The 12,055-nt window shown below is 46.7% G+C and overlaps 1 protein-coding gene across 1 annotated transcript; it reads right to left on the reverse strand.

Moving 5' to 3' along the window:
• Positions 1-3,156: 3,156 nt before the first annotated feature.
• On the reverse strand, positions 3,157-5,306 carry LOC133903863 (NAC domain-containing protein 105-like). The gene is made up of 3 exons (XM_062345334.1): positions 5,093-5,306; positions 4,714-4,991; positions 3,157-3,724 (listed from the first exon to the last, which is right to left on the reverse strand). Exons 1-3 carry the CDS (start codon positions 5,253-5,255, stop codon positions 3,161-3,163), a joined length of 1,005 nt encoding a protein of 334 aa, XP_062201318.1. The 5' UTR covers positions 5,256-5,306; the 3' UTR covers positions 3,157-3,160.
• Between the last annotated feature and the right edge of the window lie 6,749 nt (positions 5,307-12,055).

Genomic DNA, 12,055 nt, shown 5'->3' on the forward strand with positions numbered 1-12,055 from the left:
GTTTCATGGATTATAGGTATAGAGATACCATATCAATAATATGGATATTTATGTTAGAGAATATTATGTTGGATAGACCCACCTTGAGATATTGTTGAGATTATTATTTATGATGTGCCATCAATTATTATCCCAAATGGTGTACATGCAGGATCCTTAGATCTGAGATTGTTATTGAATCCCAGAATGTATAGTGGCATACTTTGAGGCTGCCAAATGCTATTTCGTAACTGGCATAAAGATAGTTTTTGAGTTTGTCATGAAACATGTCGTGGGGTATGAACGATCAAGATAGAATTTGCCCCTCCTCGATAACGGGAGAGATACCTCTGGGCCCCTCGAGGTAGTTGGATTAAGAAAGTGCATGGCCATGTCAATATGATTAAAGATTTAATCATGATGAATCCACTACTTGATCGAGTGAATGGTCGACCTATCACAAGGATGGCACGTATCTCACCTTGAGCTTAACTGGTATCGCGAGGCGAATGGATTGGTGCATCTGTATATCAAGGTTCAGCCGATATGATCTTTTGTGTATACCCGGGAGTCAACATGTCCTGCTAGGGACCGCTATTGATTTCGGTTTGGAAAGGGTTTTCAGTCATAGCTGTTTGTACATGAACCTAACGGCTCACACACTTAATGGGTTGGAACAAAACATGCGAATTGGATTCGTATATGGGTTTTGATTGGATTGTGATCCATGAGAAGTTAGAGTCCTAAAGGATTTTCAATGTGGGAGCCTATTGATGAGCTCTATATAAGGAGAGACGTGGGTAGGGCGTGCAGAGGGTTGAGCCACTCCGAAACCCAAGCCACAGCCTTCGACATGATCTCCCAAAACCCTAGCCGCGTGTGCGGTGCTAGCACATCGGCGCTCGGTGTTTCTGCCCAGTATGCGTGGATACCACAGAGGCGCTACTGCTATTGTGGCGTTGATATTTTCGACGAGTTGAACGCGATGTGTTCGGGACTGGTCGCCAACCGTGATGAACTGGTCGACGTACTTGCTCGCTTGGTCGCGCAGCATGACACGACCACTTAAAACTGGTTGATGAGTACGACCACCTGCTCGGAGTTGATCAAGGAGCACGACCACCTGCTCGGAGTTGATCAAGGAGCACGACCACCTGCTCGGAGTTGGTCGAGGAGCGTGACCACCTGTATGGGGTTGATCGCGGATCTGATCGAGAAGCTACTCAAGGAGTTTGATATGCACGACGTTGGATTGGTCTACTTCAACTCTTCTTCCACTGCATTGTGCGTCGAGCGGTAACGATCTATGATCTCATACTAGCATGGTTTTCTGGGTGAATGTGATAGAAATTTTTTGTTTTATGCTAGCGTAACCTGCCCGTTTCCCAACAGACAGTGGGTAGCCCTAGCATGGCACCCCTTGGGATGCCATGGCCAAGGGCTTGGACCACCACAACTCCTTCCGCCTTCCACTGTCTATCACCTCCTCTTACAATAAAGCTAGAGATATGGCACTATCGAGTTGTTGAGACCAATGCAAAACTATTACAGCTCTCACTTCGTCCTTTAGACCATCCACAAATCATGACACAAAAACCAATGGATCCCAGTGAGAATTATGCGCCATCAACGAGTACATCATTTCCCCAAAGTTCTCCACATAGTCTGCCACCGATCCGGTTTGCCGAAAATGGAAGAACTGTCTCAAGGTTTGGGTAAACTCCTCTCTACCAAATTTCTCCGTCACTGTCTCACAGAAATCATCCCGGGTAAATGACTCAAACGGAAAATTGGTGTTCTCTACCCATCTCGCTGCCCCTCCAGTGAAGTGCATTGTTGCCATATTTACCCACGAATCTCTGTCCACACCAACCACTCTAAAGTATGATTCACACCTCTTCCTCCACAGCCTTGGCCAATCTCCACAAATTTGTGAAAAATTAAGCTTAGACAGGGACGTATGGTAATGTGGATGATGGCTCGGTTTCTCCCCCCAATTCTCTTCTTCACTCTGATGAGGAGCAGGCTTGGCTTGAGGAATCTTACCCTTGCCCGGGGAAGGCAACAAGGTGGTGACCACCCTGTTCCCAGATCCCCGGTGTTCATGATGTGCGTCATGGCCAGCGGGCCCGAGTTCCTCCTCCTGTGCAACTCGCTCCCTTCCGCCATGATTCCACCATGGCGCTCTTTGCTCGGCCGAGGCATAATCAGGGGCAGATCGACAGGGCGAATGTTGAGGACGGGGTTGCAGACGATCTGGTTCACTTGCATTCTTTGCTTAGGTATGGAAGAAAATGGAGGATTAAAACTAACATGAGCCGGTTAACCACAGTAGAGGTGATGCACACTGTTCCATCATCTTTCTTCTTTGTTATTAGTACTACTGTATAAAAACTTGACCGCCGGGGTTTCCATGTACATGTGATTCGGATGCTGATAATTTTTTCCCTGAGGTAAGCAATCAATCATCGTGAAGCAATGTATTTGTAAACTAAATATGTGAAATTTAAAATAGAATTAACTCGTGTTGTTTTGTTGTCGTGGCAGGACATCAGCTAGTGAAGACTACCATAACACAAATTTACTGGGTGAAAGGCTAAGGCTGGTAGGCCAGAAATGTAGACTGACTTGAATTAGGCTGCATGTATATGGTACCATAACACAAATTTACTGGGTGAAAGGCTAAGGCTGCTACCATAACACAAATTTACCATTACTTAGAACCAACGTAAAGTACTTGAAAGCCCCTTATTTTGTAATATCCTTTGTCCCTGTAGCTTGTTGGTTCTATATATGCTGAAATTGAAGAAGATCTAGAAATGGTCTTAATCTTGGAGTATTCTTGTCAAGTTTGTATTTTCAGGGTTTAGGTTGCATCAAGGTGTACACGGATTGGGACAATCCATGTATGAAAATCGTAGCGATTGACAAATCGACAACTCTCCGTTTTGCTCTTAACCATTTGAAGTCATGCCGATGCCCAAAATGTCACCTAAATATTAGGACAACAATGACGTCATAAGCGCATACGTTAGAGCACATGATTCATTTACAGTGAGATTATACCGATAAAGGATGAATAGGCGATACACTTTCGCGTATCATCCATCACGAAGCCAATCCTCAGCCTGGAGGAGCTGCTCTTCAGCACTAACAAAAGTATATATATATAGTGTGTCATCTACGGTTTGCTGTGGATATCATATCTTGCCTCATTCATGTGCAGGCACGCAGACAGTGAGGCCACGGAGCCCAGTAACCCGGCGTCCTCCTCCCGGACGCCGTCCACTAGCAGCAGCGCCGCCATGTCGGTCACGTCGTCATTGTCCCCGGCTTGCGCCCCTGGCGGATTATTGCATTCCTGCCGCAAGCCACGGCCGAAGTGGTCCTCCTCAGGGCTGAGCTGGGCGGCGACGAATCGGTCGAGCGCCCTCCAGTCCGTGGTCACCGCGGCGCCCTCCCTAGCGTCGGCGTCGTAGGATCCTTCGCCACCGGCCGAGGCTCCGTGGCTTACCTGGTTCGGCAGCGGCGGGCTCTCGAGCTGCGGGAGCTCGACGAGACGGCTGGAGTAGTGCAGGAGGGCGGCGGCGCCCAACTTGGGCGGCTCTTGCTTGAAGTGCGCCGCGCCGGTGAGGATGGGGTCGTGGTAAGAGTAGGAGTAGCTCGGGTCCCATGCTCCGGCGACGCTCCGTGGTGGGTTCATGGTTCGCTTCTTGAACGCTCGGCACACCACCCAGCCTTCTTCCTGCATTCACAAAACTCGCCTCAAAAATTGATGACAACTGTAAACGGTGACCAATTCAGCATAGTTTTCGTTTTCACGAACGCCAATCTTTGCGTTGCTAAACGGTCCGAGAATTTTACTCTAGCAAAAAAAATCATAATTCGATTTCCACCAACTATAGGTGTGTTACTTTTTCGAACTTTGCGTTTAGATTTTCCTGGTTGAAACACCAACTGAGAAAACACATTAATAAATATTGGGTCACATATTTTACAGGTTTGGGAAATCAACTGGCCCTGCAAGGATGTGTGTATTCGTCTATGTTTAGCAACTTAGCTAAGTTCAGAAATGATAGTAGTATGCTACTAAGGGTCTGTTTGTTTTAGGATACAGGTAGAAGCACAAATGAATCTACTAAAAAGTGATTTATAAAGAAATCAAAACTCTGTTTTTGAGAAAATAAACTAGAAGCTAAGAGTAGCTTTTCTGAGAAGTAGTGTCCTGAGAAAAAAAATATTATAAAATCTAACAGTTAAAATACAAAAGTAACTTTTAAAAAAACCAAAAGCACAATATTTTAAAGAAATCAAAAGTAAAAACCTAAACAAACATATTCCAAATGGACTAGCTAAGATGTGAACCCAACTAAGCCTGGATGGACAACCCAACAGCCCAACCCAGGGAGCAAGTCGGTCGAGGTCTTTGGTGGCGCCGTGGCGGCGCCTCGACCTGTAACTTTCCTACCGATCCAGCGCTCTCATCCTGCTCCCGTCGCCGGCGAACAGTGGCGGTGGCCGGCGCTGGAGAAGACACAGCAGCAGCATGCTATGTGGAAGGGCAGGTACCCACGCGCGTATGGAAGAACGCAACCTTTCAAGCCCCAGGCAAGCATGTATACAAGACACTGACCGCACACAGTACTAGCTGGAATGCATGCGCATATAGAACGAGAGTATGAAAAGAGAGACGGTGATTGGGAGGTGAGGGATGCGAGCTAGCCATGGTCTTGCCTGAGGCGTGGCGTTCTCGTCGGTCTCGAGCCGGTACTCGTAGATGATCCAGTCGGTCTTCCGGCCGTTGGGTGCCCTCCCCGTGTAGAACACGAGCGTCTTCCTCATGCCAATGAGGCCACGGCCCTGCTTGTCGCGCACAGCCTTGTCCCGACCTGTCGCCTTCCAGAACCCCGTCCGCGTCGCCCGGTTCGTCCGCGTCCCCGTCGGGTACTTGCGGTCCTTGTAGCTGAAGAAGTACCAGTCGCTCTGCTCCTCGTACCCGATCTTGCAGTGGTCTTCATGAGCCAGGCATCATGCACACACAGTGAGATCTAACGGTGGGATCGATGAGAATATTGCATCCATTAGTATGAGTGTTGCCATGAACCCTGCAGACCTTGGAGATCCCACGGCTCCGTGCGGTAGAGGTCGACGTCGCCGATGACGTCGAGGTCGATCTTCTGCGAGGCCACCTTCTTCCGGAGGTAGTAGCCGACGAGTTCCTCGTCTGTGGGGTGAAACCTAAAGCCAGGAGGCACACATGACTCCATGATCACCATACGTTTGCTTGATCACCAACAGTACGTCGTACAACCTGCATCAAATTCAGCAACGCCTCAATCTATCACACTATCTCCAAGCAGACACACACACACACACACACAAGTGGTCGAATGATTCAAATCTGTACTATGAGCTACGCATCATGGATGCAGGCCTGCTTTTTTATATGAGTTATAAGCTAGAGCTTTGAGAAATCAGTTGCAGAAGAAGCCGGTGTGCTTGACTACTGGTTGGTTGGGAACTATACAAGATGCAGGTTGGATGTGTAGATGAGTATGTATGGGTTTCAGTGCTTTTGGAAAAGTTTAATGCACGCACCATGCTGGGCTAATTCTTCTTTTCTGGTTTCTAGGCAGTCAGTACTCAGTACGGTGAAGCCTGAACATTAGTACTATTGGTACAGAGGACGGTAAAGCCTGAGCAGCAGGCCGGGCCAATACGCAGCAACGTTGCAGGCACTGAATGATAATGTCGAGGTCACGATCAGGAGCATATTGGCCGTAGTCAGCAGGGAATGATAGCTGCCACAGCGCCATGTACCAGTGTATAGTAATCTCCGGATGCATAAATCGATGCTATTTCCCAATTTTAAATCTATCAGAGATGGAGCTGCTTGCAGTTTAACAGATGCCTCATAGTTTTCTGCAGAAAAGTATACTACATTTTAAATAGGAGGATTTGCTAGAAATGCAATATATACCAGCAAACGCCATTTTGAAAATTATGCAATTGTTTGCATACCAGCACCAATTTTTTTTAAAAAAAAATGGATGATCGGTAGAGGCAAAAACCAAGGACGTTAGCAATGCGCCATGCAGAGAGCACGCGCTCTTGTTGTGGGGATGCATGGGAGTGAGAGAGAATATAAATGGAGATCAGCAGCAGCAGATGGGAACGAAAGCCATCTTTTGGATGACCAGGCTCTTGCTGCCTGCTGCACCGGAGACTGGAGGGGCTAGCTCTATAAAGTCAGTAGCTAGGGCACAACAATTGGCTCCTTGCACGGCCTCTGACCTCCTTGTCCCTCTGTCTAGGAATTCCATGGCAGAGCTTGCTTTGGTCCTTTTGTGGCCCTCGCGGGATGCAGAACTAACTTGTTGCATGTCTATTTACCTAGTTGTTCCATAGCCATACTGCATGAAGTCGTGTATGTTTATTGCAGACAAGACATGAACACCACTACACCGATTTCCTCTCTGCCTCTCTCAGATGCCCTCCCCATCTAATTTGTGGCCAATGTCAACGCTTCGTAACAATGCATGATAGATCTGGAGTCACAAGAACAAGCAATGGAGGGGGTTGATAATAAGACAAAAGGGATTGACATAATAGCCACAAATATAGGAAGTAGCACGTATCGGGAAGCTACGGCTTGAATTGGCTAGCAGTGACGACAACAATGTTGTTCTACACCGGCCATTGGCAGTGAGTGGCAACTGGCAACTACCATATCGGTGCCATGCATTCCCTCCAAGGTGAGGTTCTTAGTTTGGATACGTCCGCTAGCTTGGTAGCGGCTCTAGAAATGCTCTGTTGTTCCTCAGAGTTTCATTACCCCACACCCTAGTGAAGGGGGGAAAGGGTTTATGACAGAAACAAGGAGACTGAAAGGAAAGGAAACCAATTATTATTTCATTTTTGCGTAAAAAAGGCATATCTAATCATCACAAAGATTAACTTTATCATTTTTATCCAAATGTGAAGGATCACTCAAGAATGTACAAGAAAAACTTTTAAATAAAACTTGATTGCAAGAAATGATTTGCTGCATTAAATGTAAAGCAAACATCTCAACCGATCTTTTTTTTTTTGGATTTTGGCTCCTAATGTTGTCGAAGATTTGTTCTTGACAATGTGTCTGGGATTAGATTGGGTTACATTCGAGATCAGAGATCGAGCACAAAACGAAACACATGATGTAGACAGGTTCGGGTCCCCGGCTGGAGTAATACCCTACATCCTGCATGGAGATTGCTATATTTGTATTGTCTCGAGTACAAGCAAGGTGGCTAGATTTATTACAAGGAGTAGATCGGATCTAAACTACACTAGAGTTGAAGTCACCGAGTATCTCCTATGGTATTGGCGCTTTCATCGAGTTCAGTAATGTTGAAATGCTCTAGGTTGACGAAGTTGTGGTTCCGGTTGTAATTCTCGTTGTCCTCCTTTCAGGGGTCTAGGTCCCCATCTTATATAGGCCCTGACACTACCCTAAATCCTATCGTAATCGATAACCGTCTTGTCGATCAAGGCAAGACAACCAAATTCAGCCTGAATACTAGTTGTACTCGAGTCGGTTAACTCGATCAAGACCTTACTAGTACGTGCTTTCGTGATCTCCAAGTATACTAAGTCTGTAGATTCGGGTTTGCAATATCCGGGGTCGTTAAAGATATGAACAAAGTATCATGTACATATATGATGTACTTCTTATATGTATATACCATATAGTTAGATATTCGACAAATGTTATCACTAGATAAAATATTAAACACAAATTAACGTGGGAGTTATTTTTTAGTGGAATTATCGTGGGCGTTGCTCCAAGCACATATGAGCTCTCAACCGTACCCTTCCAAAAGAAAATTATCCCGGGAGATGAGTTTATCACTGTACGTTTGAATAATATAATTTGGAATTTTGGATCAGAAAGAGTTGCAGCTATCCTCCCATCTGCAAGCAAGAAAATCTACAATTTGTTTTACAAAACCATCTTAGCAACATATTAGTGCTTGAAATTTAATGATGTCTTGAAGCACATATTGTATTATGGGATATATAATTTTCATGATGAAATGTTTTTTAAGAAATATATTTTCATATATATCTATACTAAACTTGGAAGATATTTTCATGATAGACATACCAACATGAACATCAACGAAAGTAGACTCATTGGTATTACAAAAAAAAAAAACTCTTCGTGTGTGTGTATCCAATCAGTAAGAGATCAAACAAGAGAAGTGAAAAAGGGAAGGAACAACTAACTAGATCAGACGAGTATACAGTGCTAGCTCTCATCAATCATCTAATTAAAATGCAAAAAGATGTGACAGAAACGGACCAAAAAATCAAAAAATCTCCCATCTCCAAACCGGGGGTCAAACAGATGCACACAACCACCAAACAATTGCAAGAAGAATGGTTTCAAAAAAGAAAATGCAAAGAACAGATAAAAAAAATATGGATCCTACCACTTATTCGCTAAATCGATCGCAGACACTAGCAGTAACATCTACAACTCACCTCAGAAGATCAATAATACTCGCTACACAGACTATGTTCTTCAGGCTAACCAGTTTTGCTGGGACATGAAGAGGGTGAAGAGTACTGAGAGAGAGGGAGTGTGTGAGCTTGTATGGGAAAGGTGTAGAAGAGGAGAAGCAAAGGAGATAGAGAAAGGTGTTAAAAAAGAGGGGAGGCTTCCCTTTCCTTCGCGCGTGGGTTGGGGGAATGAAGCCCCCGGGCCCTAGGGGACCCTTTCGGCCACCTAGCTGATGTCACATTGTCTTCCCGGCCCCTTTTCTTTCCTTTGATTTTTTTCCTTCCCCAGTCTTCACTTATAAGCTACACTACTGTTACAACTCTATGTAGTTCTGAAGAAACTGTAGGGTCGCGTGCCATCGATCGATCGAGAATGTTTTACGGAAAGTATCCATCGATCAAGAAATCAACACTGTACGTAGTTTGTCTGGATGTAGGCATTCACGCATTGGGAATTTTAATTTCAATATGTGTTTGCTGCTAACAAGTATATATGACCACCTCCTTAGGGCACACAGCTAGAGCTAGATAGCCAATTCATTTATCATATGTAGAGTGGATTAATTTTTGGAGTCTTTCCACATATCATTGTAGGTCTCATCGCTTACAGTGATGCGAGAAAGAGTAAATGAACTTGAGAGATTAAGTACAGTTTGAGATGACTTCAACTACAAAATTTAAATTTGAGCTAAATTCATACAAGTTTTTGAACTCGGTGATTTTCCATACACTTGTTTAAGCAATCCATTACATGAGATGTTACAACGGGATTCGTCTTGCATAGTTGCATGTGCTGCCATTGCTATATAGCTCTGATAAAATACGAGTACACTTTCAGACAATCATGATGAGATGAGAGCAATGACTGATAAGTATAACTGGTGTAGTGTTAAGCACTCATATCATGTCACTGTAGTTGCTTTGAAATTTACTGTATGTGCACTCCATTAATAGCTTTATACACCAGAATCCAACTATAACTACCGGTATAATGAACATGTAGAGGAAAAGGTCACGAGGGGAAATAATGAACATAGAATAATAGTCGTATGACATGATTAAGCTCGGATGATTACTAGAAAAAAAATGCACCATTCAACATCCACCGAAATCACCACATATAACGTGCCTACCGTTTATTGGTCGAATTCTTGTGTAAGGCTGCACCCTTTTCCCCCTAAAATTGCAAATGAAATGCATTGTTTGTGAATTGCGACATGTAGAATTATCTGTTCTCGCGCATTGCTCTTGTTAAAATAATCAATTAATGGACTGAAAATTGAAATGTCATACAACCTGAAAGCTGCATTACATCCAAGAGTCACCACAGCACACGACAGATCAGCTCAGCTCAGCAGTGCACGGCCTATTCGCCTGGCGTGCGTCGTTCTCGTGGCCTTTTTCTGCTCACAACAACTGTTCTCAGGAGGTCAAAAGAGAAAGCTTTGCTCTCGATCAGCCAGTCTACAGCTGCTGCTGATGATCGTGTAACCTCGAGACAATTTCACGCGCACTGATCACGAGGCCTACTACTTTGTGCGGCCGGACGCACTGGAGCGCGACACTAATTACCCCCTCGGTCGCTTTTCTTATCCTAACGACACGACTCACTAGCTTAATGATCAAGATCCAGTGTCAGATATGTACTTCAGTGCCGTTCAAAAAGAAAAAAGATATGTACTTCAGTGTGCGTGAACAACATATGTCATTTGAACACTCGGCAGACCGCTTGCAACAGCACGCCAAGGCCATGCCCTTGGCTAAGCCTGACGAAGAATGCATGATTTTGTTCAGTAAAGCAAGCAATGTAGTTAAGTAAAGAGTATGGTAGCCACTAACTTATTTTGGATGTATATCTAGAACCGAACAAGCTTTCAGTCGTCGCGCTTCCAGCTCCACTCTTGGATCCATCTGATCTCAAACATCATGTAGTACCATGGTAGTGATCGAGCACGGAGCACCATAAGCAAAATGCTCTGTGTATACTCAATTAGGAGAAGGAATTGGAGTTCAGCTTTGATGTAGCCGAGTACATTGATCCAGCCATACCCAGGCCCCGAAGCCCACTAGTAGCTACGTGGCATTGTGTCGATAGTTAGTTGCCTTATAATATGAATGCAAGCTTGGCTGCGACGACCGGTGAGGTGACTACTGGAAAGAGCTGATCATAGGGCTATCTCGGGCTCGAAGCAGCTCGGCTTGGTTCAACTCGGCTCTATGGTCAAACAAGCCGAGCCCGAGTCACCTCCTCAACTTGGTGGCTTAATGAGCTGAGCCTAAGTTGGCTCACGAGCAGCTCATTGTCTCAGTCTAGCCCAGGCCACAGAGCTGAGCGCCCTCGAGCGCCGAGTGGATCTTGCTTTCCTCGAGACCTTGAGTCACCACCCAGTGCCAGTGCATCACCCTCGCTCGCAGTCGTAGAGACGCAGACAGTAGACTCCTACTGTTCGTCGTCGTCGAGGAGCCGACCACCGTGGCGCTGCCTCTCCGCCCTCCCGCCGTCACGAGGTCCTTCATCCTCCGTTATCACCGCACACCCCTTCATCCTCCCCTGTCATCGCAAGGCCTCGAGCTCCGACGCTAGCCAAGGCTCGAGTGCTCCTCCTTTGGGCACAGCAGCCCCGCGCGTGCACCTCTTCATCCTCAGTCGCCGTCACAGGGCCTCGCGCTCCGACGCCGGTCGAGGCCCTAGTGCGCCTCCTCCGGGCGCCGTCGCCCCGCGCACGCCCCTTCATCCTCCTTCCCCGCCGCGAGGCCCCGTGCTCTGATACCAGGAGAGTGGGCCACCTCCAGGTGTCGTCGCCATGCACGCCCATTCATTCTCTACTGCCGCTGGCTTCGAAGGCGATGGAGGAGAGCCGCTTCCTCTGGGTGATGGAGGAGAGCTGCTTCATCCTCTGCCATTGCCGCCACCTCCAGAGGCGATGGAGGAGTGCGCCTCCTCCAGGCGCTGTCGACGCGCGTCGGATGCGATGGAGGAGAGCTGCCTAGCTACCCCCCCCCCTCGACAAGTGTGACAAGCTCGATTTCGATCGGTTCCAGCTAAGGACCTAGGCTCGTGAGCCAACCGAGCCGGCTCGAGCCCAAGCCGAGCCCAAATTCCAGCTCGCTTTTTCTATCGAGCTGAGCCTAGCTTGGTTCGCCAGTCTCGACTCGACTCATTTCCACTCTTAGCTGATCAGTCATGTCTCCTGTGTATAACTAGGCGGCTTAGGCTTCCGAACCAGATTGCGTCCCCCATTCATCGTGTTTCGTGTCATGTTTGAATCAATCCACCAGAGAGAGAATATCTACAACGCTACGCGTCATGGACTCGTGGTCGCAAACTCGCAATGATAAAGTGTACATGCATCGATGGATGCAGCTACCTGCAACCCAGTCGATCCAGAGTAGTGGGGCGGCGACCGAACCGGCGAGGCACGAACGTCGACGTACGGCTCACCATACATGTCTGTCTCGGCGCCCGGCACGATCGGTGCAACACCCGGCAAATGGAGCGCTCGCTCGCGCGTTCCAGAGCCAGGCGCGCGCG

This window comes from Phragmites australis, chromosome 21, assembly GCF_958298935.1.
Source record: "Phragmites australis chromosome 21, lpPhrAust1.1, whole genome shotgun sequence".
NCBI classification, from domain to species: Eukaryota; Viridiplantae; Streptophyta; class Magnoliopsida; order Poales; family Poaceae; genus Phragmites; species Phragmites australis.

Coding starts and splice junctions, on each gene's coding strand:
- LOC133903863 (XM_062345334.1), bottom strand. CDS start 5,255: ATGGTGATCATGGAGTCATGTGTGCCTCCTGGCTTTAGGTTTCACCCC. Junction 4,992..5,092: donor GGAGCCGTGGGATCTCCAAG/GTCTGCAGGGTT, acceptor TGGCTCATGAAG/ACCACTGCAAGATCGGGTAC. Junction 3,725..4,713: donor ACGAGAACGCCACGCCTCAG/GCAAGACCATGG, acceptor TTGTGAATGCAG/GAAGAAGGCTGGGTGGTGTG.